The sequence below is a fragment of the Pipistrellus hanaki genome (genome assembly GCF_964339955.1).
Source record: "Pipistrellus hanaki genome assembly, chromosome: 4".
NCBI classification, from domain to species: domain Eukaryota; kingdom Metazoa; phylum Chordata; class Mammalia; order Chiroptera; family Vespertilionidae; genus Pipistrellus; species Pipistrellus hanaki.
The window spans coordinates 7,064,446-7,091,839 of record NC_140506.1 but is presented as its reverse complement, the minus strand read 5'-3'; the positions used below and the strand labels follow the sequence as shown (position 1 = coordinate 7,091,839).

The 27,394-nt window shown below is 46.9% G+C and overlaps 1 protein-coding gene across 1 annotated transcript in view; it reads left to right on the top strand.

Annotated features, from left to right (window-relative positions):
- The first annotated feature begins 7,181 nt into the window (after positions 1-7,181).
- The window catches only part of PRKAA1 (protein kinase AMP-activated catalytic subunit alpha 1), a 31,795-nt gene continuing 11,582 nt past the window's right edge, over positions 7,182-27,394 (top strand). Inside the window, exons 1-4 of the mRNA XM_084880852.1 lie at positions 7,182-7,381; positions 21,851-21,992; positions 23,551-23,644; positions 27,046-27,190. Coding sequence (XP_084736978.1) covers positions 7,255-7,381; positions 21,851-21,992; positions 23,551-23,644; positions 27,046-27,190 — 508 coding nt within the window. The 5' untranslated portion in view covers positions 7,182-7,254. The remainder of the gene's footprint in view (positions 7,382-21,850; positions 21,993-23,550; positions 23,645-27,045; positions 27,191-27,394) is intronic.

Below are 27,394 nucleotides of genomic sequence, written 5' to 3'. Positions count from 1 at the left end.
ACTCCAGTTAGTGGAAGCAAACTCCATTCGTTTGGAGAGGAGACAGCTGAGGCACAGGTTACCTGTTAAAGGTGTGCATTTGCTGCTAATAAGGATTTGGACAACAGTGAATGTTGTTGGAATGCATTCCTTTAATTAGGACCTGATGGTACAACGTAGAATTAGTTTTGTAGCACATTTGTCTTCATTGAATAGAATCTTCACTCATCTCTGGCCTGGACACGGAACCTCGGTGCTAATCATACCTTGTAATATGTAGAGGTCAAGATACCACTCAAATAATTTGATCCCAGGATTAAATGTTTATAAGGTAATAGCAAGCCATTTTCCAGTCATATTGATCAGAGCAAATCTGCCCTTTCCTGATACGCTCCCTCAAAAAATCTATATGAAGACATATCATGGGTTAAACTCTTCAATAGTTGTACATTTTTGGATGAATTTTTTCATCAGAGACAACTCGGAATCTGAAGAGATGAACTAGTAGACTTGAAAAAGACAGTATTACATTCTGTCTCATATTTTTCTTTGTCTTGAGTAGACCAGGGGTGAGGAAAGTCTGGCCCATTGGCTGCATAAGGCCCATGAAATCATTTGGTCTGGCCCTGCCTAGGCACTGGGGCTGAGAGACTCAACCTGCCTAAATCTGACCTGGCCAATGTAAGTGTCTGTGAAATGTGCCAGGCAAGCACATAGAAGTGAGCCACAAATGCAAACTGCATATGTAGTTTTAAATATTCCAGTAGCCACATTTAAAAATGAAAAAAGTGAAGCTAATCTTAATGTGTTAAAATTTCAACAATATTTCCAACATATTTACTGTGTAATCAGTATAAGAATTACAGTTCTTTTACATTCTCTTTCATATCAAGTCTTCAATATACAGTGTATATTACACACTCTGCACTTCTCAGTTCAGACCAGTCATTTCAAATGCTCAAAAGCTATATGTGGCTAGTGATTATTCTCCTGGGTAGCACAAACCTACACAGAAACAAGTTTATTGTTTGGGGGTTGAGGGGTCATTTGGTAAAGTCTTTACCACAAGTAACGGTGCATTCACTAAATATATAGGTGCAATCAAAAACAAAACTAGCTTTTAGGTAAGTTATTAATTGAAACCCAGTGTTTTAACTATAAAATGGTTGTATCTACATAACATTGTTGATTGTGAAATGTTCTAAGAACAAAGTAAGATGGTGCCTGGCATATGGTAAGAGTTTGATAAATGTTATCAATTATCTTAACATAGTAAAAGCCTAATACGCAAATCGTCCCCTCTGGCGGTCATTTGACTGGGAGTTCAACCGCTCGCTATGATGTGCACTGACCACCAGGGGGCAGCAGTAGAGGGGCTAATGGCCCCCATGAGAGTGGGATGGCAGCTGGATAGTGGAGCAAGTGAGCTGAGGGGCGGCACCAGGTCAAAGCTGGTGTGAGCAGGGGCTTAATTGCCCTGCAACAGCTGGGCTGCTAGGCCACCCCCACCCAGGGGGGAGGTTGGAATGCTGTGGATTGATCGCCCCCAAGGCAGGATGGTGGAACGGGTGAGGGGTGGTGCCAGGGAGGTGGGGGTGCTGTGAGCCTGGGAGCGAGAGCTGGGGCCTGATGTCCACAGGCCACAAGTCCCCTAAGTAGAGGTTGAATTAAATAAATTACATCCTTACAATAGTGACACAGTTTCTTTTTTTTCCCCCAAAGAATTGCATTTCTTTTTTTTTTTTTAAATATATTTTATTGATTTTTTACAGAGAGGAAGGAAGAGAGATAGTTAGAAACATTGATGAGAGAGAAACATCAACCAGCTGCCTCTTGCACACCCCCCACCGGGGATGTGCCCGCAACCAATGTACATGCCCTTGCCTGGAATCGAACCTGGGACCCTTCAGTCTGCAGACCAACACTCTACCACTGAGCCAAACCGGCTTCAGTGACACAGATTTTTTTAAAAAACACACAAAAAAACAGGCCTTTTATATAAAGCTATAATATAGTGTAGTATTGGTATAAGAATAAACAAAGCCTAGCCTGTGTGGCTCAGTGGTAGAGTGTCAACCTATGAACCAGGAGGTCGTAGTTCGAATATCGGTCAGGCTCGATTCCCAGTGGGGGCATACAGGAGGCAGCTGGCCAATGATTCTCATTGTTGAAAGTATTACATGCGTCCCCTTCCCCTCCTTGCTTTCTTAACTGGGTCTTTATAGTTTCAAGAAGAGACTGGCAGTGGGTTTGCAAAATCCAGCTTCGGTTTGTTCCCTTGTAAGATGCTCTGTGGCTTAGTTGGCACTGTTCACAGCTGAGGTAACTTGTGATTTTTTTTTTTTTCATTCCCTTCCTTTCTGAAATAAAAGATTCGAATAGACATAAATCTGTGGAACAATGGCATCCTGAAATAAGCCCAAACAGTGAAATGATTTTAACAAAGATGCCAAGGTAATTCCGTGGAGAACAGCCTTTTCAACAAATGGTCCTGAAACAGGCCTAACTGGTGTGGGCGTGTGTAGGGGGTGGTGGGTGGTGGCGGCGGGGATCCTTCACCCACCAGTAAGTAATTCTGACATCGGCAGGGTGCCCTTTAAGTCCACTCAATTCCCACAGGTTCAGTCTACTCAATCGCCCTTTCCCCTACATCACTTCAGAACCAGCTGCAAACCCACTAGTTACAAACAGAAGTTCCCACAACCTCCCTCCTGGGGTCTCTTTCCATGAACCTGACAGTGGCTCACAGAACTCAGACCAAGAATTAGGAATCACCTACACAAGTTAACAAGGGACAGTTACCCACAAACTAATTGTAGTCACTGTCATCGCCTAGGGAGAGTCTAATATAAATTGTCTATCCATGTTCTCTAAGTAAGTGTTCGGTCCTGGGAACCCTTAACTCTACAAACTGGGGAGGCCTCATCCATTATCACTGGCCCATTTGTTTGGTGAGGATGCCCAGTCTTGAGGCTGAACTTCCTTTGGAGCAACAGACCTGAGTTACAAGTATATTCCTGGGTATCTTTACCTGAATGTCTCTTAGGTACCCCTTTTAGGATCACATGTGTGTTTTTACTAGAGTATCTACTACAATCTAGCAAACTGCCTAATACCTACTTACGTTTAATAAATATTGAATGTTGGTTATCATGTAAGTACAGCTCAGCTAAGGGAATGCTAGGCTGCATTGGCGGCAGTGGAGTGCTCAGAATGTTTAATTCTGGTCGCCATGTTTAGAGGTAGACATTGAGGAGGCATAATGTCCACCTGACAGTGTCAGGTGCACTAACACTGTGATGGCCTTAAGAAGGAAAGGATGAGGCTGAAACTGGTTTGGCTCAGTGGATAGAGCATCAGCCTGCGGACTGAAGGGTCCTGGATTTGATTCCAGTCAGGGGCATGTGCCTTGGTGGTGGGCACGTCCCCAGTGGGGGGTGTGCAAGAGGCAGCTGATTGATGATTCTCTCTCATCGATGTTTCTCTCTATCCCTCTCTCTTCCTCTCTGTAAAAAAATCAATGAAATATATTTTAAAAAAAGAAGAAGAAAAGGCTGAGTGCTCAGCTCCCTATACCTCCGAAGGGTTACAGAGGGAGCAGCTGACAAGGCCTGCTGACACCCCAGGTCTCCGCCCGTGTTGGGTCACTGGTGTGTCTTCGTCAGCGCTGACATGAACTATAACTTACACGAATAAAAGCAAAGCACTGGAAACAATTCCCATTTTCCCTTCCCTTAAACCAGAGTGGACTTAAGGTCACTTCCCTAGCGTGGCTCCTGCCCACTTACATCCCAATTTGCTTTGCTTTGCTCGGGGCAGAGTTACAGCCGATGGTCTGGACACGGTAGAAGCCACAGCCTACCTTATCTCTGCCTCCCCACCAGAAGATGCTGCACAGAGTATTATGTGTTCTGGGGGGAGGGAATTCAGAGGACTGCCACCTGAGATTAGGAGCTCCTCCAGAGCACGGCCCACGACCCTCATTCCCTAGCTACCCAGGGTGTCGGTGTCGGCAGGTTATCAGATGCCCGAGGAAAAGAAGAGAGCCAAGGTTTGGGGACCCGGTCAATGGCAGAAGGAAAGGAAGAGAGGGGAAGAAAATGTGCCTTTTTTTTTTTTTTAAAAAAGAAGGAAAGAGAAAAGTAGATAAGGCTTATTTCTTAGGACCTGTAAATTGGATTCAGTTTTCAATGGGACAAGAAAATAAAGCCGCAGTAAAAGCTGCTTATACAGACTCTAGGAGTCTGGACAGGATGACTTCTAACCAATGCAATGACTTGGTCTATGATTTTAGGTTTAATTTCTCCAACAATGCTTTTGAGTTCATAGTGGCATTAAATAAATACTTATTAAATAGAATTATAGTCCAAAATAACACCAAAGGGCCTCGCCAGTGTGACTCAGTGGATTGACCGAAAGGTTGCTGGTTGGATTCCCGGTCAGTGCACATGCCTGGATTTTGGATTTCAGGGCTCAGCCCCAGCCAGGAGCATGCACTGATGTTCTATCACTCTCCCTCTCTCTCTAAAATAAACAAAAACATATTTTAAAACAACACCCAAGAGGAAGCAAACTGATGTTTCACTAAAAATAAGTTTGTATTACTTTCTTTCCCCCCCTGTAATTTTGTAACATACTTAAAAAATAATTCCCATTGTTGAAAATATTACATATGTCTCTCTTTCCCCCCTTACTTTCTTAACTGGGTCTTCATAGTTTCAAGAAGAGATTGGTGGTGGGTTTGCAAAATCCAGCTTTGGTTTGTTCCCTTGTAAGATGCTCTGTGGCTTAGTTGGCACTGTATACAGCTGAGGTAACTTGGGTTGTTTTTTTTTTTTTCTTTTAGAGAAATAACAGAAACTTGCTGGGCTAAATTCTACACATGATTCACATCTAAAGTAATTTAAGATGCTATTTTGGGGGTGGGGAGATGAAAGTGTTTGTTTATTTTCTCTAAGAGAAGCTGGAGAGGTCTTTTTGCTTTGTGGCGATCCGAAAAAGGCAAACCAGTGAAGGTGAAGAAATCAGCAAAAGTCACAACAGTAACCACTGCCCAGCCCCCCAATATTCTCAGTAACCAAAGATTTCCCAACGTTTTGGCCCTTCAAAATATGAGCAGTCCGTCATAAAGCAGGAACCGGTGACCTCCAAGGCTAGCTGTAACTGTTCTCCGCTCAGCTGATGGGATTCTAAGCGCAGAGGCTTTTGTTGGCCCTGTGCTACCTGCTTGGTGCGTGCCACTTCCACCTCATAAACAAGGAGCATAGGAATATCAGGACAGTTTGGTAACTTTCACTGGAAGAAGACATTTTTAGTCTTTTACTTTTTAAATATCATTTCCATGAAGAGTCCAACTCGTTGCCCATTGACACTGGCCCAAACGCCATGACACTGCAAAACTGAGATCATATAAACAGAGTCGTTTTTTACACTTGATTTTGCCCATGCTGAAGAAAATTAATAAATACACTTAACATTGTATTTTTACATTTATTTTTATTAAAAATAAATATACACACTCCACTTCCCCTGGGCATGATCCCATTTGTATAAGAAACAGTCTACATCTCACTCTCTCCAAGTACAATAAACATTTGTCCGTCCCTCTGTTCCGCTTCCTGTTGGCACCTCCGAAGAGGACAGGCACCAGGATTTTGCACTCAGTATTTCAGAGGCCCCCAGGCAGACTACCTACTGTGATCAAAAAGTGGAATATCTCTTCTGATCTGTCATACAGTTACCAAGCCAAGAATTCCAGAAAAAGTGTCTCATCCTTCACCTGCACATCATGAAAACATGGCGGGGCCCTCATAACCTGCACAGTGTGACCAGAACAAAAAGCACAAAAAGACATTCAAGTTGGGGAAAAGATGTAATAAAGACGCTTGGGTTAGAAAAAGCGCATGCTCCTCAATTCTCAGGAACATCCCTCTGCGGAAGGCGACACAGAAAGTGGCTGGACATTAAGAAGCAAGCCCCCAGGCTGCCGCAAGGCCCAGGCCATGTCTCCCCTGTCCCTGCAGGGCGCTGGCAGGAGCGCAGGGCATGGAAGCCCCCTGGACCAGGCAGCCATGAAGTCCTAAGGCCACAGCTGTTTCACACTAAAATGTGCGAACCATTGTTTAGTTAAAGATGGTGAGACAATGTTCTAAGACAGCATATTTTAAATGCTGGTCATTGCTACTAACTGAAAACAAACTGTCCACTGATCTGATGCACGCAACCTTGTTTCCAGGTCGGTGCCAGTCTGCATTTTACGGATGATCTAAAACATCCATGCCTGTGCCTCGGGGTGCCTGGGTCACACCGGGCCTGGCACACACAGGGCCCCCACCTCCCCAGGCCGCCCTCCCCGCGGAGCTGGCCCCCAGGAGGGGATCCCCGGAGAGGGGCCAGGCAGGGGAGGCCGACCCGCACGCCGCTCGGGCCATCGCGGTGCCCAAACGCAACGCATTGGCTCCGAGTCCAACCGGGCGGCGGGGGTGGGGGTTGAGCAACTCCATCCGAGCAGCAAGGGACCAGTCCCGGGGGGTTCGGGGTTCCACCCGCGCAGGGGACGGCAAGGTTAGCAGACAGCGGCCGGCCGGCGACCCAAGCGCGTTTCGGCTCAGACCGCGCTCCGAGCCGCCGCGGGGTGCGCTCCGGGCGCTCGCCCCGGTTCGCGGGCCCCGCCGCCGCCGTTGGGGGCGCCGCTGCGGGAGGGGGATCGGGAGGCTCGGCGGGAGGGGGATCGGCGGGAAGGGGCGGCTGGGGAGAGGCCGCTGCGGGAGGGGGATCGGCGGGAAGGGGCGGCTGGGGAGAGGCCGCTGCGGGAGGGGATCGGCGGGAGGGGGCGGCTGGGGAGAGGCCGCTGCGGGAGGGGATCGGCGGGAGGGGGCGGCTGGGGAGAGGGGGCGCCCGGGAGAGGCCGCTGCGGGAGGGGGCTCGGCGGGAGGGGGCGCCCGGGAGAGGCCGCTGCGGGAGGGGATCGGGAGGCTCGGCGGGAGGGGGATCGGCGGGAAGGGGCGGCCGGGGAGAGGCCGCTGCGGGAGGGGAGCGGGAGGCTCGGCGGGAGGGTGCCGCCCGGGACAGGCGGCGCTGCCCGGCGGCCGGCGCCCTCCGCGCGCAGGTGGGCGGGCGGGCGGGGCGCGGGGCGGCCGCCAGGGGGAGCGCCTGCGCCGGCGGCGGCGGGGCCTCGGCGGGTGCGCGGCGCTGGGCGGCGGCGGCGGCGGGCTCCCTCCCGCGTCCCACCTCCCCGGCCGCCGGCCGCCCGCCCCCTCCGCCCCCTCCGGCGCCATGCGCAGGCTCAGTTCCTGGAGGAAGATGGCGACGGCCGAGAAGCAGAAGCACGACGGGAGGGTGAAGATCGGCCACTACATCCTGGGGGACACGCTGGGCGTGGGCACCTTCGGCAAAGTGAAAGGTGAGGCCGGGGCGGGCGGCGCCGGGCGGGCCGGGCCGCGGGGCTCCGGGCCCCCTGCATCCCCGCCGCCGCCGTCCCCGCCCGCGGGCTCCGCGCTCCGTCCGGGTCCGGGTCCGGGTCCGGGCGGCGGGGCCGGCGGCGGGGCTGCGGCGGCGGCGGGGCGGGCGGGGCGGGGGCGGTCGCCATGGCGACGGCGGCGCGGCCGGGCGCGCGGGGGGCGGGCGCGGGGGGCGCGGGGCCCGGGAGGCGCCCATCGCCGGGCTCCGGGCCAGCCCATCGCGCCGCGGGCACCGGGCATTGTCCGCAGCTCCGTCCCCTCCCAGGCCGGCGTCCCACCTGCTCTGGCCGGCCGCTCCCCGGGGCGGGGCGTGTGTGTGTGTGTGTGTGTGTGTGTGTGTGTGTGTGTGTGTGTGGATCACGGAATTGAAACACACAGTCAGAAAGGCCACCTGGTCGGAGAGGATGCCCCGGTTCTCGGCGGCGCTGGAGGATGGTGACCTGGCCCTGCCGTTGCCATGCGCCGCGGTCTCCGTTCGGATGCGGACTCCGTGCCCCCAGGGCTGCCAGGACCGGGCTGCAGTCTCCGAGCCAAAGCCGGGCGGCAGGGCGGGGGTGGCGGCCAGATAGAACTGACCGGCCCATGCCTGCACCTCCTTCCAGTTACTCCCACGGGGATACTGACATGTTAATACACAGTTTAGTGTGCATCATCAGACAACATGCTTTCCAATGAAAATGTGGACTCTCTTGCCCAAGTGTTTCAATACAGCGGCCTGGGAATAGAAGCCTGCTCTCCAGCCCACCCGTTCTGGCACACGAAGTTTAATTGCAAACTTTGTGAGGCCTAATTTCTTTCTTTTTCATTAAGACATTTGACTGTGTTAATGAGGGATTCCAGAGGAAAATAGTAGGGAACGGATACGAATTCATTAATGGACTTTGGACAAATAATAGTGTATGACGTGCACATAAAGAAAGAAATGTTTTTGAAAAGTCTGTACAGTGGATGAACTAACCTGAGTCTGCGCTCCCGGAGCTAAATGCACATTTTCTGATTTTGCCTAGGGATGGAAGCGGAGGACCCTCCCTTCTCTTGCCCTTTCTGAGTCATAGGACTGGAACGGTGCTGTGTAGCCCGCAGGGAACCCGCTGCCCAAACCGTCTTAGGAGAATCAGCAAGGCCAGCAATGTAAGAAAGGAAGAGGCAAATGCCAGGCTAGGGCGATAACACCCCATAGGGTGGGTCTGTGCTAGGTCAGTGAGGCCGCTCTGTGCCCTTGGAGTTATCTGTTTATTTTGGCTGTGCGGTCTCTGTACGTGCTGGCAATTGCAAGCCGCCTTTCCTTTACAAGTGTTGCTCAGGAATGCTCATTGATGACCCCCAAGCAGTGATGACAATAGCGATGTCCTCACCTCCCCCACCGTTCTGCTTGGGTTAGGATGCTTATCATTAGGAGTAATGTAGACATGAGCAGTCAGGTGTGTCTGTCTGTCTGTCTTCTCTCCCTTTCTCCCTCTCTTTCTCCTTCTCTCTCTCCCTCTCCCTCTCCCTCTTTCCCTCTTTCCCTCTTTCCCTCTTTCCCTCTCTGTCTCTCAATTTGCTAGGAGGCTTTGGCATGGCAGATAGGAAAGCAAGAGGACATTTTTTGTGTCCTGGATTTGCTCTGTGATGTGATTGTGTGCCATGAGCAACAGTGACTGCTGTTCCTTAACTTTTACTCCTCCACATGTGCCTCACACTGTCAAAGCCAACAGCATCCCAAAAGTCAACAACGTCACCAAATATGGAAAGGCCTCTATTAGCCAGGGGAACATAGGTTTCATAGCTATGGTTCAGTTTGCTCATAAATGCATTAAGTGGATGTTGGTGAGAATCGTCAACCAGTGCATTTTTTAAAACATCATCATCAGAGGACTTGTTTACTGATTTTCTAGGGAGAGGATGGGAGAGAGTGAGAGTGTGAAAGTGAGAGAAAGAAAAGCAAACACTGAAGTGAGAAACATTCATCCGTTGCCTTCCGTAGGGGCCCCGATGGGGACCGAACCCACAACCTAGGAACGTACCCTGACCTGGTATCGAGCCCATGACAGCGTTCCAGCCAACTGAGCCACCTGGCCAGGGCTCAGCCGGTACATTTTTTTTTTTTTTAATATATTTTATTGATTTTTTACAGAGAGGAAGGGAGATAGATAGAGAACTAGAAATGTCAATGAGAGAATAACATCGACCAGCTGCCTCTTGCACACCCCCTACCGGGGCTGTGCCCACAACCAATGTACATGCCCCTGACCGGAATCGAACCTGGGACCCTTCAGACTGCAGACCGACGCTCTACCACTGAGCCAAACCGGTTTCGGCCCAGCCGGTACATTTTTAAGTTGTTAAACAGTTGGGATGCTTTTTACCCCAAGTAATGGAAAATCCAACTCAACCGAGCCAAGAACATCTCTTCCTGTAGTGCTCTCTCCAGAGGAAGTGCTAGCGTACCTGTAACAAATCCCGTTGGCTCGTCCAGTCCCTCAGGCCAGGAATGCCTGGTGCCAACTGGCTTCCGCTGTGTTCCTAAGTAGGCACTAGCCAGGGAGATGGAATTACCTTCGGAGGGATATGGCCACTCTTGGATGTGTGTGTGTATGTGTGTGTGTGTGTGTGTGTGTGTGTGAGTGTGTGTAGGGGAATCTTAGGAAGTACTTGGATAGTGCGAGGGAACAGGGAGATAGCTACACAGAAGTGGGTATTGGGAGAAAGTGGGATATAGCTGCTCAGTGGGCAGGCCAAAGTAGCTACTATAGAGGTGACACTGGTAACTTACACTAGCTTTAATTTGGCAAGAATTCTTAGGAATAATATTAGCCATATGTAAGGTGCCCCAAAAATGTATACACATTTGTGTAGATTCTTTTAAATTTTGAAAATGAACAGTATGTTAATAAACTCTGACTTACAATCATTCAAAGTATATACTTTTTTTTGGGAAACCTATTATCTAATGGAGACAATTTGGAGTAGATAGAGCTTTGAAAGTTAGTTAATACATTGGTAAATTTAACCCAATATCATATTCCATGCTTAGATGGAATTTAATTTTTGGGAAGGAGGGGACTGTAAATTTATAGTGATTATTTTGTTTCCTAATACAAGGAAAAAAGTTAATGGTAACATTTTGAGGGGAAAATTTAAACAGACAACAGGGTTAATTTGGAAATATGCTTGAATTAACTTGTATTACTTCCAAGGTTTTTCTTTATTTCCTGGTTGTGAAGGTATTAGTCCAAGATATTAGTCTCCTCTCCCTTGTTGGTCCACTCCCCTTCCCTCCCAGGTAGAATAATTATGACAGCATGAATGAACAAAGAGTCATGTGACTATTGCAGTAATTAAACTGGCAGCTTTTGTTAGTTTTCCAAGAGAAGGCTTCCTGTTTAGTGGTCTGGGTGTGTCTTTGGCAAACGAGTTGTTTATACATAGAATCTATTAAGTTGGCAAGTATTTCTACATAAAACTACAATTTCAGGTTAATAGGTGACTGTTCTCTTTGTGGATGAATCATAGTAGAAGTTATTTAAACATTTCTTTAAGTAAAAAATCTTACCTATGAACTAGAGCTATATATATATATAAGCATGGATGAATCACAGATATATAACAGTGGCCTAGTACACGAAATTCATGCACATTAAAAGGGAATTAATTAGAGGAAATATTTTAATATTGCTATTTGTCTGTTCTCTATAATAGAAGTGTCAGGGATGAAAGAAAATTAGTAAAATGTATATGAAAATCTCCCTCCTATCAGAGTCTGGGGTGCACCATGGGACCCAGAGTCAAGTCCCCGCATGTGTGCCTCAAAATCACGCACAATCCAGACTCTGCTGGTCCCAACCCCATCAAGCCCTTCAGGGCAAGGGGCACAGCCTTAGGTCCCCTGGTCTAGCGCTGGGTGGGGGCACACAGCCTCAGGTACCCCATCAAGTCCCATTGGGTGGGTGGACGCAACCTCAGGTCCCTTGGCCCCGGGGCTGGGTGTGTGGCCTCAGGTCCCCCTGGCTCCAGGGCAAGGGGCATGGCCTCAGGTCCCCCTGCCCCAGTGCAAGAGTGCGAGGGCGTGACAACCATTTGCATATTAGCTCTTTATTATATAGGATAGGTCACTGAAGCAGAAGTAGAAGGATATGTACACTCATGTTATTTATATAAAATTTAAAATTAACTTATAGAAATTTATCGTATAGTTGCACTCGTATGTGAAATAATGAGTTATTTATTGCCATATTGTTTGTAAATGTAAAATATTGGAAGTAAGTTCTAATAGGACAAGATATGGTTTATCCACACGGTGATATGCCTTGCAAACATGGAAGGAAGAAAAAAAAAAAAAAGCAAGAGACTATATGCAATTTAGGGAACAATTTTCAAGGTGTAGTTTTAAGAGGAGAAATAAGGGGATAGTAGAACAATGTTTATAATATACCTACCATCTATCTATCTATCTATCTATCTATCTATCTATATATATATAAAGCCAGTGACCGGAACACTAGAATGACCAGAACGATCACTCGCTATGTCCCTATGATGCTCACTGTGGCCAGCCAACTGCCCTGATCAGAGCCGGGGCTGGCTGGCCTACCTCCCACGGCCCTTCCCCCAGCTGGCCCTGCCCCTGATTGGCCTCCCTGGCCCCATCGGGGCTGACCAGCCAGACCCCACCCATGCATGAATTTGTGCACTGGGCCTCTAGTCTAATATATAAAAGGCCAGGGTTGTAACAACTGATCACGACCGGAGGCTGACCAGCCTGCAAGTCCTTCAGTCAGCGCTGGGTTGCTGGGGCGACCCAGCACTGACTACCCAGATACAGCCTGGTGACCCAGTGCTGACTGCCCAGGGGGCTGAGACCCAGAGAGAGAGGCAGGGTCTGATCCGCAGCCTCAGTGGCAGCTGTTGATCAGTACTTGCCTCTCTCTTTCTCTCCTTTCTTTCTGAGCTTAGACAGTGGCCAGGCTTTCCTTTCTCCCGACCTTCACAGGGACTGCTGTTAAGCCCCGCCTCTCTGATCAGGCCCAGAGATAGGTCTGGAGATGCTGACTGGCATAGGAACCAACCAATCAGAACCAAATGTGGGTGCTGTGAAGAACCAATGGCTGTCTAGGAGGTGGAGCTATTGATGCTGACTGTCAAAAAAGCTGACTAATCAGAACCAAATGTGGGTGCTGTAAGAACCAATGGCTGTCTAGGAGATGGAGCTTTAAAAAAAAAAAAATTACAGAGAGGAAAGGGGAGAGATACAGAGCTAGAAACATCAATGAGAGAGAAACATCGACTAGCTGCCTCCTGCACACCCCACTCTGGGGATGTGCCTGCAACCAGTGTACATGCCCTTGACCAGAATCGAACTTGGGTCCTTTCAGTCTACAGACGGATGCTCTATCCACTGAACCAAACCAGTTTCAGCATAGGAGGTGGAGCTTTTGATGCTGACTGGCATAGGACCTGACCAATCAGAACCAAATGTAGGTGCTATGAAGAACCAATTGCTGCCTAGGAGGTGGAGCTTCTGATGTTGACAGACATAGACATTGACCAATCAGATCCAAATGTGGGTGCTATGGGGAGCCAATGGCTGCCTACAAGGCAGGGCTTCTGACATTGATTGGCATAGGAACTGACCAGTCAGAACCAAATCTGGTGCTGTGGGGAGCCAATGGCTGCCTATGAGGCAGAGCTTCTGATGCTGACTGACTGGCATAGAAACTGACCAATCAGAACCAAATTGGCCAGTAGAGGAGGGTAGTTGGGGGCAGATCAGGCCAGCAGGGCAGGGCAGTTAGGGGCGATCAGGCTGGCAGGGGAGGGCAGTTGGGGGTGATCAGGCTGGCAGGCAGGTGAGCAGTTAGGAGCCAGTGGTCCCAGATTTCGAGAGGGATGTCCGACTGTCGCTTTAGGCCTGATCCCTGTCCCAAAGGGTCCCCAATTGGAGTGAGTGCAGGCTGAGCTGAGGGAAACCCCTCCTCCGTGCAGGAATTTCCTGCACCGGGCCTCTAATATGTATATAAAAAGCAGGGCAAGTATTTGCTTATGTGCAAAGTATCTCTTTAAAGATGCACATGAAATTGTTACATTAGTTGTTCAGAGGAGGGGAACTAAGTAGTAGGGAACATTTCACTGTGTATCCTTTCGTACTTTTGAATTGTGTGCTGTAGGTATTGTGTGTTCAAAAGATTATACAACATTAAATTTGCAAGGTAAACATAGAAAGACAATGTTTCTATATTGTCTATGGATTCATACTTGTGGGGACAACAAACACCACATTCAAAATAGTGGTTATCTCTGGGGAGAGAGGAAGGAGAAAGATCTGTGATGAGTCATGCTGGACTTCACTTGTACTGTTTTACTGCTTAAGCTGGTGGTGGGTGAGACTGGATGTTTGGTATGCCTTTTGGGATGTTTGAAGTGTTTTATTAAAAGGTAGCTTTCTTACTCTGGCTGGGTGGCTCAGTTGGTTAGAATGTCATCCATACACCAAGAAAGTTTCAGGTTCAAGATTGGGGCACATATGGGAGGCAACTAATCAATGTTTCTCACGTCGGTGTTTCTCTCTCTCTCTCTCTCTCTCTCTCTCTCTCTCTCTCTCAAGTCAATGAACATATCCTTAGGTGAGCATTAAAAAAATAAAGGTAGCTTTCTCAAATTTCCACCTATATATTGATAGCTTTTAAAGATAAACCCCTCTACAGGATTTTTATTTTTTTTAAATTATCTTAGAAGTGAGATTTTTATTCTTTTAATTTTAGAGTGGGGATGAAATCATTAGGTGATTAGAATATCTTCAGTAGATATTTCTAACTTTGTGGGTGGTATCTCTTTGCTATTTAAAATCCTCTCTTTCAAAGTATGATCCTGTTTCGCTTCGGGATTACGTACCTGAGTAGAAGAGCATTTGTTGCAATGGCCCACAGTGAGAGTCCCGTTAGAGCGGGAGAACAGGCTGTTAGCTCACATTTAGTTGACTAATCTGTTCTGTGCGGAGGACGCGGATTCTGGTAACCTTTGCTGCGAGTGGTGTGCAAGCCTTCCATTTTGTTCAAAAGCAGCACCTTAGCACTACTGCAAAACGGCGAGAGTCTGAAGAGGAGAATTTTGAGCTTCGGAAAAGGGGGACATCTCTTAGTACTGCTACCTGACAAGGCCCCTTTATGACATTAATCGATTATGGAGCAGCACTTAAGCAACTGAGCTGAGTCAGTGGAGAATCTTGAGACTACTTTTGAGGAAAATTAGGTCTCTTGTGAGGCTAAATGTGACAATGTATGTTTCCTAAGCCATAGGACACTATAGTTTTAGAAGTATTATGCTACTGACATTCTAATATTAAAGTATTTTGGTAATTGGGTTCAAGGCAAATGGAAAACACACAGATAATCATCTGATGGCCTTAAATTGCCAAGATTTGCTGGGAGGAAAAGAATGGTTAGAGGGGACACTGCCTTCTCTGGTAGAGGAGATATTTTAGAGTCTTGGGGCATTATTTGAAAACCTCGGAAGGAAAAACCTATGTCCAGTTAAGACTGGGAAATGTCAGGTTAAACACTTTTTAAAAAATATATATATATTTTATTGATATTTCACAGAGAGGAGGAAGGGAGAGAGATAGAGAGCCAGAAACATCGATGGGAGAGAAACATCGACCAGCTGCCTCTTGCACACCCCCTACTGGGGATGTGCCCACAACCAAGGTACATGCCCTTGACCGGAATCGAACCTGGGACCTTTCTGTCCGCAGACTGATGCTCTACCACTGAGCCAAACCGGCTTTGGCAGGTTAAACACTTTTAACAGCTTTCTTTACTATAGGGCTTTTCAGAGCCTTTGCATTTTAATATGCATAGTGAGTTTCTTTCTTTTTTTCTTTTTTTTAAATCATGTGAGAACATCTGATTTAAAAAAAATAGATTTATTGATTGATTTTAGAGAGAGAGAGGGCGGGAGGGAAAGAGAAACATCGATTTGTTGTTCCACGTATTTGTGCATTCATTGGTTGCTTCTTGCCTGTGCCCTGACCAGAGACTGAACCTGCAACCTTGGGATATTGAGATGCTGCTCTAACCGCCTGAGCTACCCGGAATGAGTTTTGAAAAGGGAGAATAGACTTCCTAGATATGAAATCTTTTTCTGTGGAGAGTCTCCAGTCCTAGTGTGTTGCAGAACATAGTACTTTATAACATCTATTATGCTGATTTTAGTTTTATCATTTTTCTAGCCCATAGGAAATTAGAATCCCTTAGTTAGAGCATCGGAAGGGGGCTGTGAGAGCAGGCTCTTGATAGTCTGTGAAGGATGAGACAGGACTTTAAAAAGCAGAGAGCCTCAGGAGCTGGGACATACAGTCTAGGAGTAAGAAGGCCTGTGCTTTAGACAGCACGGAGGGACTGGAGCACATTGTGCTAAGTGAAACAAGCCAGTCAGAGGAAGACAACACCATATGACCTCACTCAGATGTGGAATCTAACGAACAAACTGAACCACCAAGCCAAATAGAGACAGACTCGTCGATAGAGAGCAGGCAGACAGCTCTGGTTGGGGGGTGTTGAGGGCGATGGAGGGACTGAGACAAAAAGAGAGAGAGCTTATGGACATGGACAACAGGGTGGTGAGTGCGGGGGGAGAAGGTGGGGCGAGGTGGTACAGGGCAAAGAGGGGATAAAAGGTGATGGGGGGAAAAGTCCTCTCTGGCCAAGTTACTCCTGCGCATGTCCCTGTGAGGGCACAGGGAGAGGCTGATGTGCTCACACGCCAGCTGTCTGCCTGGTTCCTAGGCATGTACACGTGCTCCATTTAAGAGAACATAAGCATGTGGAGTGGTTCAGAAAGCCTGTTTTCAAAGAGATGACTTCTGCTAGCTTGTTCATGTTATTGGTGAATATCATTTTAGAAAATTGACTGATAAACTGATAAACTTACTGTACCAGTTTCTTAGGGCTGTAGTGACAAAGTGCCACAAACCCGGCAGCTTAAGACAACAAAGGTATAAGGTATTCCTCAGGTTCCGGAGGCCAGGAGGTCGGCCACAACCCTTTTCAAAGCGGGGGTTGGGTAGGTGCGGGGTGTCAGGGGGTCCTGTCCCTTGCCTCCTCCAGCTCTGGTGGCTGCTGGCCTTCCTCAGCAGCAAGACCACAGTCGCTGCCTTGGTCCTCACGTGGCCGCCGCCTGTATGTGTGTGTCGGCGTGTGGTTTCTTTCTAGGTCCCTCCTTCTCTTATAAGGACACCGGACACTAGATCTAGGGTGCACTAATTACATCTGCAAAGACTCTGTTTCCCAGGAAGATTACTTTCTGAGGTTCCCCGTGGACTTGAATTTGGGGAGGAGGAATACTATGTAACCCCCTACACCTGCCATTGTACTTACACTTTGTGCCTATAGTTTTATGCTCTTCATTTGTCCCTAATAATGCCCTAATTTTTTAAATGACTTTTAAATTGGTGTGACAGAACAAATGAAGTATCTTCTTGGCTTCTTGTCTTCAAACAGTGACATTGACATAGGGCAGGCTTTTGGTAGATTGGGTTCACTTTCTCATCCGGGAGACGGTCACAGTAGCAGTGCCTGGCATGTAGTAGTTGCGGGCATTCATGAACTGTTTCTTAAATGAACAAATGGATGTTTAGGATAATTATTACTCAGTCTATTCTTTTTAAAACTCTAAGACTATAAGGATCCCTCTGATATCTTAATTTCTTCTATTTGTGTTTTATAAAAAGGATATTTATATTTGTATTATTATGCCAAGTAATGTCCATTTGAGGATTATTATTTTTTAAATCTATCACTTTTCACGTATCATTTTTGGAAAAAGCACAGCATTTTGAGACACACCTGGGGTCATGTTTTGACTTTGCAAGCCACTAGCTGTGTCATTTCCTTCCAGCTTTTTGGTGAGTCAGTCTGTCCGGGCACAGAGTGGGGATGTCGTGAATATGAGCTAGTAAATTGTATGCCGAAATTGCTTTACATATTAACTGGATTTATATTTAAAAATTAGCGTTCATGTAAAGAACCGGATTTGAGCTGCAGCCAGAGGAACCTGGTTGTTTGCCTCTGGGCTCTTCTGTGCCCGGCCAGGCTTCCTGTCGTTCTCAGGGAGCGGGCCCTGCCGGGGCCTTGGTGTAGTGTAGGGGTGTCGAACTCAATCAGAGAAGGGGCCAAAATCTAAAATCCATCCTAAATCGCGGGCCGAATGGTTTACTGAACAGTCATAAACTGACAATGTCATAAACTGACAGCAGAGTGCAGTGATGACAGCGCGGTGCGGGCCACATTGCAAGGCCTGGCGGGCTGGATTTGGCCCGCGGGCCTTGTGTTTGACACATGTGGTGTAGTGAATGCAGCAAACCCTCTTAATTTTATTTTTATTTTATTTTATTTTATTTTTTTAAATATATTTTATTGATTTTGTACAGAGAAGAAGGGAGAGAGATAGAGAGTTAGAAACATCGATGAGAGAGAGTCATCAATCAGCTGCCTCTTGCACACCCCCTACTGGGGATATTCCCGCAACCAAGGTACATGCCCTTGACCGGAATCAAACCCGGGACCTTTCAGTCCCCAAGCCGACGCTCTATCCATTGAGGTTTCTGCAACCCTCTTAATTTTAAAACGCTTTTAACCTAGATTTGCTTCCAATGAAATTAACAGGTGCAATGATACGCTACTCCCCAATCACTCATGAGTTGAATTTTACTTGGTTCCCTAGTCCCCGTCCCTCTCATTATTGCTAATTTCTTTCTTATTTCCTGGCGTGTGCTACATAAATGTTGCCGTCACATTTCTGCTACAACGTACATGCTTTCACAATGGTTATTTCTGTTGCAAGAGTGGTCTTGCTCTGCTCTTATTTCGTAACTTCTGCATTCTCTTAACGATCACTCTGAAATGGTTAATATTTGTCAATTTCTTGGGTGATCTTCATGTGCACCGCCCCCTTTTATTGTTTGTGCTGTAATTGCCTTATTTTATTTATCTATTTACCCTGTCGTTACTCTGGCTGTCTCCCCAGGCCAGGGCGGTCCCAGGAGCCAGGTCGCTGTGGGTCAGGACTTTGCCCGGCGGCATCGGCTGGCATGGGTGGGCGCTTAGTGCGTGCCGATAACGGAATGAGTTTGAGAATGCTTCGGATCTCCTCTTGCAGCGCCTTGTTTAGTGACAGCAAACTAAGTGTGGGCTTTTGGATAAACCCAGTTGTTTTCTTAAAATGACTCGGGGTTGAAACTACATTGAGCAGGGGTGATGGGAGAAGAGACTGGTTGACTTGTGATGAGGTCAGATTGGGCGGATTCTGTTTAACATCCTTTCCAGCTCTCCGCCACCGGTATTCCCAGTGCTGTGCTGTGTCCGGTCTGTGTCAGCTGCGGTCACTGGGCCAGCTTCCTGGGCAGCCAGGGTGCGGGGTTTGGGAAGTTTTTGCTGAGACATGAGACTCAGGTACTGGTGAACGAGGTCTAGAAAGAAAACCTGCTGAGAGCCAGAGCTCATGTCAGCCGTGCCTGTCGGCTTCTCCCTCCCTCCTCTCAGGCCTGCTTTCCTGAGGTTTCGTGGAAGCATGTCCAGGGCCCTCTTCCCGGAGCTGCTGTCACTCCTCAGCCAGGGTGGTTGGGGATTAGCTGGGCTATATAAAGGCGGTTAAATTTAGAGATTCCTTTGCATTGTGGTCATTCTAAAATGGCACTTTGCCTCCTGGTCCTGTGCTCATCCTCTGGTGACAGTGGCTGTGCTGTCCACAGCGGCTCATTGCGGGAGGAACTCACTGTGGGGTTTGTGAAGGTTCCAGGGCAGGGCACAGGGAAGTGAACTCGGGTGGGCGTTTTCCTCCCTGTGAAATATCTGTATCACCTGACCGTGGCTTTCATATTACTAATTAAGATGTTTAAACAAACGCTTTAACATTTCAGAGCACGGAGGACTGCCCGTCCCTTGTTCTGGCCTCCCCATTGCTGGCCTGTGGGGGCGGGGAGCCCCGAACTCACTGTCCGGGTTAGCCTGGTGGGGAAGGAGGCCGTGGTCTGTGAGGTTCGCCCTCGTGGGCTTGTTTGTTTTTTAATCCTCACCCGAGGATATATGTCATTGATTTGAGAGAGAGAGAGAGAGAGAGAGAGAGAGAGAGAGAGAGAGAGAGAGAGAGGGAGAGAGACATTGATGTGAGAGAGAAACATTGACGATTGCCTTCTCATAAGAGCCCATCAGGGATCAAACCCGAAACCTTTGGGTGTGTAGGACGAGAGGACGTTCCAACCAGCTGAGCCCACCAGCAGGCTCCCTCTACCTTCTATACAAGTGTATACAGTTGATTTCAGAGGGGAAGGGAGAGAGAGAGAACATCAATGATGAAAGTCATTGGTCGGCTGCCTCCTGCACGCCCCCTACTGGGGATGGAGCCTAAAGCCCGGCCTGTGCCCTGACTGGGAATTGAACCATGGCCTCCTGGTTCCTAGGTGGGCCCTTGGGGTTTTTTAAACGACAGTGAGGCTCAGCTTTATCCCAGATCCCATGGTATTAATCTTCTAGGGCTGTCATAAGGAGATACAGTGGCCTGCTATGGCTTTAATAAAAGAAATGGGTTTTCTTGCTGTCCAGAGGCTGACGCCGGAGGGCACGGTTTCCGCAGGTTTGGTGTCTCCTGAGGCCTCTCCCCCAGAGGGCTGCCTTCTCCCCCGTGCTCACAGGGCTTCCTGTGTGTGCCCTGGGGTCTGTGTCCAAGTCCCTGCTCACAGGGGCCCGGTCAGGTGGGATGAGGGCCAACCTGGATTGACTCTTTCAACGCCACCACCTCTCTGAGGCCCTGTCTCCAAGTACTGTCTTTCTGGGGGTTAGGGCTTCCATATATAAAATCAGAGGAGACATAAGCCAGACCATAGCAAATACAAATGACTTAAAGGGATTTCCTGTTACCACGAGCCTTGATTTTCAGCTGATGATGATCATGATCCTCAGGGACAGCTCTCTGATGGTGTCTAAGTCTTCTGTTTGAGAGGAGAGCCTTTTCTCCTGTAAAGCTAAAACCCTAAATTCCTCACTCAACCTTTTTTTTTTTTTTGTAAAGTAATACATGTATATTTTAAAAGGTCCAATAGTGGTTGGAAGTGTATTTATAAAATAGAATTCCCTATCTCCACTTCGGACTCTTATCTGTTTCTTTTTGTACTTAATTTTTTTTTGTTTTTCAAATCTCCATTTAAAAAAAAAAATACTTATATGCATGCATATATCCAGTGGATTTATGCATGCATATAAGTACTCTCTTACTTTCTATGGACAGGCTGTTTTGGTTGACTATTATGGTAGATGAGGGTGTGAGTTCTCTTGGACCTTTTCCTCTATACCTTCATTCTCCTAATAAAATTATATAATCTTTAAAAATCCGTATTTGGTGTTTCCCTAATTGTGACTACATAAAAACTTTTTAGTAAGTCAGTACTATGACCGTATTGTCTTACTTTTGATTTCCCTTGAGTTTTTAACTCATTTCCCCCCCATTTGCTTTGTTCTCTTTGGACCTAAGTTTAAATCCCCCACATCTTCAAATGTCTGTAAAATCCGTCAGGACAACATTCTATACTTTTAAACCTGGAAGACAATTTCCTCTCTTTCCTCCCCACAGAAATAACCATCTTGGGTCCCTGCAGCATCTCCGTCTGGATTTGTTTCCTCTGGGCCTTTCAGATCTGATACCCAGGGCTGCGTCATTACTCTATCGGGGTTACCCTTAGATTTCTCCTACATTGGATACCATCTTGTTGGTTTCCCTGCTGATTTTGATGGACAATATATTCTCCATTAGATTCTTGAGAAAGGGTGGACTTTTTGGTGATTTTGCCTCTGCAAAAATGTCTAAGTTCTGTCACCATTGAATATCAGGGCATTGCATTCAAAATTACAAAATAATCACTTAACTTTTTCCTTATTTTTAGAAATAGATACGGCATGCTCAGGAACCAAACTTTGAATGACCCCGGGGGTTACAGACAGGGGGAGTTTGTTTGTAGCATGGGGAATTTTTTGGGATGGTGAACTGTTCTGTGTCTGATTGTGATGGCGGCTACACCAGTTTCTACCCATGGTAAAACCTGCAGAACGGTACACCCAAAGAAAAACGTTCAATTTGAATGTCTGATAGTTTAATGAAGTGAAAGACAAATGAAGAGAATGTAAAAGTGCAGAAAGGAAGTCTCTTTTCTTTCTCTTTCCCTCGCCTCCCAGCCTTCCTTCTTAGAAGGAACTGCTGTTGTCATTCACATATGTTTTCTCCCACTTAGTCACCCACACAGACATTCACAGCAAATCGGGCAGAATGGAAGGAAGTTAAACTTGCTCACGTATTTTCTGAGTCTGCTAAGATCAGTGCTCTTAGGATGTGTGTGAGTGTCATTGGTCAGGGCGGGCGCTAACCCGGTACCATGGTTCCTCCCGCAGTTGGCAAGCACGAACTGACTGGGCATAAAGTCGCGGTGAAGATACTCAACCGACAGAAGATTCGAAGCCTCGATGTGGTAGGAAAAATCCGCAGAGAAATTCAGAACCTCAAGCTTTTCCGGCATCCTCATATTATTAAACTGTAAGATCTGCTTATATTCCTGATCTATTCCTGTCACTTCTCCATCATTGTTGCTAACCTAATTAACACACTGAGCGGGGAAGATGGCTGACGTTTCTCTGGTCTGTTCTTGAGGGGTTTGAAGCGTCTTCTTGTCCATGCACTGGCATTAATCTAGCCTCCTTCCAGGTCACTTAGGCCTGTGTCCTGTATTGCCCTTGTGCTTATTAGCAGTCACCTTTCTCATTCTTTCTTGTCTTCTGGATCAGTGCCCTTCGGAGAGAATGTTCCTATTTGCTGCAGGACCAGCAGAGAAATAATTTGCTAGTCCAGACTCTTAGCCCCCACATCTCCATGTGTCACCTCATTAGAGACATGCAACAAATAGGGTTTCCCCCATGCTGCTTACGTCTGATAAAACCAAGGACAGATAATGGAGTATCAGGAACCCACTATTGCGAAAAGGCAGTAACGTTACCGCCGTTTTACAGTTGCCAGTTATTGGGGTTTTAGGTCATTTATTTACAGCTTTATTCTACAGGCTGTACGTTAAAGCTGCGTAGACTTTTGTACTGAACTAGCTGACTCCAAATTGGCTTCCCTCTCACCGCTTCTCATTTGATGAGGCGCCCTACTGTCCATACTCATCACCTCCTGCTCTGACCACATCACCTCCCGCTCTGCGGCCTCTCCCAGCCTCAGGCCCACTGCTCTCCATCGCCACGTGGGGGTCCGAGAAGCCGTGACATCACTCCCCGCGCGGACACAGAGCTCGCTGTCACTCTCCCAGACGTGCTCTTCCCACAGCCACCATCTCGGTGAATGCCCGGGTCCTCCCGGCAGGGGCTTTGGAGGCATCCTTCACTTCCTCCCATCCATCCCATCGCTTCCTTCTCAGCTCCTTCATCGCCATCGGCCTGGGCGGAGCCCCTCCATCTCATCCCGCTCCTGGTCGGTTCAGCAGCTCCTGCACCCATCTTTACTGCGCTCCGTCTTCTTCACGCGGCTGCACAGGTCTCCTGTGACTAGGCCAGATCACACGACCACTCTGCTTGAAACCTTCGTCTTAGGGTAAAAGCCAGAGCTCCACCCTGGCCTGTAAGGCTCTGTGTCCTCGGGCTTCCGCTCACCTCCGTGACCCCATCCCGTTTCTCTCTCCCAGCTCACTCTGCCAGCCTTCTCGCCTGCATCGAGCATGCCAAGCAGACTGCCACCCCAGGGGCCTTTGCACTGGCTGCTCCCTCTGCCTGGACGGTGGCACCCTTCATCCCTCACTTCCGTCAGGCTCTGCTCAAACACTGTTTTCTCAGCAAGGCCTTCCGTGACCCTCCATAGAGAGGGTCCCGCAGTTCGCTTCATTTCTCTCCAGGGCCGGTCCCACCTAAGATCATGCTCATTTAGTTGTGTTTGTCGCCCGGCTCGTAGGACAGGAACCCCGGGAGGGCAGGAAAGTTTCGTTTCCCGCAGTTTTCTCAGCTCCCAGCACAGTTCCTGGGCTATTGGAGGTGCTTACTAAGTATTGATTGAATGCATGCATATACATGTTTTAATGCTGGTAGATACTGTTTTCTCTCACCAGGTACCAGGTCATCAGTACACCATCTGATATTTTCATGGTGATGGAGTATGTCTCGGGAGGAGAGCTCTTTGATTATATCTGTAAAAATGGAAGGGTAAGCAGTTCCGATTTAATCCTGTCCCTGTCTGTAACTCTCCTCACCCCTTACCAGCTTCAGGACCCTGTGTGGGAAGCGATTTTGTTAAGAGGCCTGTTTAACACCTATTTCCCGTAATCATTTGTCCAGAATCAGGCGGTGCTTAGAGCTAGTAAGGACCTTAAGGGTGGTTTTCTCAGCCTACTTACACAGATGTGGAAACTGAGACTCAGTTTATGTATTCGCTCAAGGTCACATGACTTATTAATGACAGACCTGGAATGAGACCACAGAACTCATGATTCTCAGACAGTGTTTTGGGGGCATACGGATACTTTTAACATATATCACAAAGTATTTATTTAATCCTTATGAAATATATCATTAAATACTTACAGATCTAGGCTTTGCTAGCAAACCCTAGCCATATTTAAATTGCATTCACTTTTCTGTTTCCAAAATCTGATGTGCCTGAAGTAGTCAGCGCAGGCTGCATGAATGGCTTAGGTAGATTTAGAGAATTTAGAGTTGGAAGGAACTTTAGAAGACATTGTGAATAGTATCTTAAGTTACAGATACAAAAACTGAACTCTGACCCCTGCCCACACTTTTTCTCACATCCAGGTTATTGGCATGTGAAGTCTGTACTATAGGAGCCATAGCTAGCACCGAGAATCCACCCCCCTCCCAATCTGAAGTTCTTTGTGTCATCCACTTGTTCTGCTAGTATATAGCATATGTTTATTTTCATCACACTCAACTCATTAACCAAGTTAATTTTCATTTGCCGTTTCTTAACATGGCTCATGTAAATTTGAGGCCTTCCACTTCTCTCTTCACTGTATCTCCCCCACCCCCCTTTCCTTCCGGGACATATGGAAGTTGGATTGGCACCTTGTTTGCTTTTGCATTTCTTTGTGTCAGTCTGCTTAACATTATGGGAGTTTTCTTCTGTGTTTATCTGTTGCAGATTAACATCTCAGTTGACATCGTTTCTATTTCACGGGTCTTCCTTGTTTTCTGGAATTTTCTTTTCTATAAATAGCCTGTTTTTTTCTCCATAGATGTAATACTTATCTGAAGATGACAAGTAGTTAAATTTTTTTTTTCTTGGGATCCCTGCATTGTTTCTGGACAGTTTGTGCTCCAGTTCCCTGCTCCCTGGCCTTTTAAAATTCACTTTATTGGTCTTTCCTTGTCTCTTGTGCATTGGCCCTTCCTTACTGGCTGTCCACTCATTGAGAGTGAGGTTCGGAAGGCCGAGCTCATGGGGTGGGCCTCCGCTTAGGTTGGTTAGGTGGGGACTAACCATTGTATTGGGGTCCACCAAAGGTCGGTAACCACAAACAGCTCTCTTTGGATCAGATGGTTGCTCCAGAAGGAACCTTCCAGTTTCCCTGGGCATCAGCTCCGCTGCCAGCAAGCTTTCAGCAGCCAGGAAGCTGAAGGGAAGAGGCTGCAGGTGACACTTTCACGCCATCCCCATGTTTTCCTTCTGGGGCCTCAGCCTGCCTGGGTGTCCTTGAGGTCAGCCTTAGTGAGAAGCAATCATGGGTCTTACTCCCTAGCAGAGGAGTTTAGAACTTGTTTCTCCAACCAGTTGTTCTGTTTTTAGCCCACCTCTCACTTCTACCTTCAGAAATTCCCGGGACTCCCCATTTCTGAGCCTTTCCGGGCTCTCTGTACAGACGGGTTGTTGCTGGCTTCCGTCCCTATAGGCGTGGGTCTCGGTGTCCTCTGGCTGGCGAAGCCTTTCTCACTTCCATCCACTCTCCAGCGTGGTGGTGCCTCTTGGTTCCTGCCGTCTCTTCTCTGGTTCTTTTTGTCCTTTCAGTAATATCTCAAGGAGTGGAGGCCAAAGGTTCAGTCTGCCATGTTTGACTGGAAATATGCTTTGAATTTTCTAAATCTTCCTTTGAAAATCTCCCCTCCTTCATTCTTTGTACTGTATTTATTATTAATATAGTATAATCTTCATCTTTTGTAGCCTATCTAGTTATTTGTAGCCTATCTTATATTTTAATTAATTAAGTTTTCTTCTCTTTCACATTTAGAACACATTCTTTTTTCATTTAGTATATTTGATATGATTGTTTAATAAAGGGAAACTAGAGGGAGAGGGGCAAAAAAAAATAAAAAAATAAAAAAGGGAAACTACATTTCTTCTAGAAATAAAGGTGTTAGATTGCCAGTTCATTAGCATTATTTTTAGAGGAAGGGTATCACAGTACTTTGATAACTTTTTAAAAATATATATATTTTATTGACTTTAGAGAGAGGAATGGAGAGGGATAGAGAGATGGAAACATGGATGAGAGAGAAATGTTGATTAGCTGTCTCCTGTACACCCCACACTGGGGACTGAGCCAAAAACTGGGCATGTCCCCTGACCAGGAATCAGATCCTGGACTCCTGGTTCATAGGTCAGCAATCAAGGACTGAGCCACACAGTCTAGGCACACTTGATAGTTTTAATTTTGCTTTCAAAATATTATTATTTCATCTTTTCTCCCAGATTATTTATGCCATTTAAGGTATAAAAATCTCATTTTAGAATGCTAATTTGTGCCCAGTTTTAGAGAATTGCATATTAGAGTTCTTCACCTTAAGTATTAATAGCTTATTAGTTAAATACCCCTTCTTGAGTGCAAGCATGTCAAAGTAATAATTGGGGGGGGGGGGGGAATAAGAAAATATGGATAAAAGGAAGAGAATTTTTACTGGTAAAAGAATATTTAAAAACATGTAGTTGCAGCAAAAGGTAACCTTTTCAGTAAGTCAATTAAAGATAAATGCTTTTATATTTTATAGAATAAATGGAATTAAAGTTTTTCTTTTGTTAAAACGAAAACGTCTTTTATTTCAGGACGTAAAATGAGATGATTGCTTGGTAATTCATTAACAATGCTTTAAATGTTACTCCCTCATATAGACTAATGTACTATCCCCGCCACAGCATAACTGTGTCCTTATTCTGCTTTGTTTTTCTTCAAAGCACCATCACTCGTTTATTTTATTGTCTATTTTCTCAACTGTATTAGTCCCTCTGTTGCTACATAGCAGTAAACTGTACATGAGGTTTTCAATAAATATTTGTTAGGAATGAAAGATGACACGTTTTGAATTTATAGGAGAAAACATGTCTAGTTTTAGCAGAAATTGAAACTGTCTGAAATAGCTCATGAGATCTAAAGGAAAGCAAGCTGTGACAGTGGAGTCATGAAAGTGGTCCCCTGAGAAGCTGAGTCACTGATTTGGGTCCCGGGTCCTCCTGGCAGTGTTGTGTGTGCCGCACAGCTGTCCTCTGCATTTCCAAAGTATCTTATAAGGGAGGGCCGTGCATTCACACAGTCTTATAGGCTGGAGAATTAATTTCTGTAGAAAGACACACCATTAAGATGCCTCTCTGCTTTCCTTAGCTGGATGAAAAAGAAAGCCGGCGGCTGTTCCAACAAATCCTTTCTGGCGTGGACTATTGCCACCGGCACATGGTGGTCCACAGAGACCTGAAACCGGAAAACGTGCTGCTGGATGCACACATGAATGCCAAGATCGCTGACTTTGGTAAGGAGATGCTCACAGTCTCGCCTGTGCATCGCGTTCAGAGAATGTGGGCAGCACTCGTCAGATAACTCCTACTTTTATGTCACATACTGAGTATTGCAAAGGGGTATATCTTCTCCATTTTGCTCATGAGCATGCAAAAAGGAGGAGAGAGCTAGGAATTCTCTTCTTAGCTTTATGTCTTTAAAATGGAGTTTTGTGACA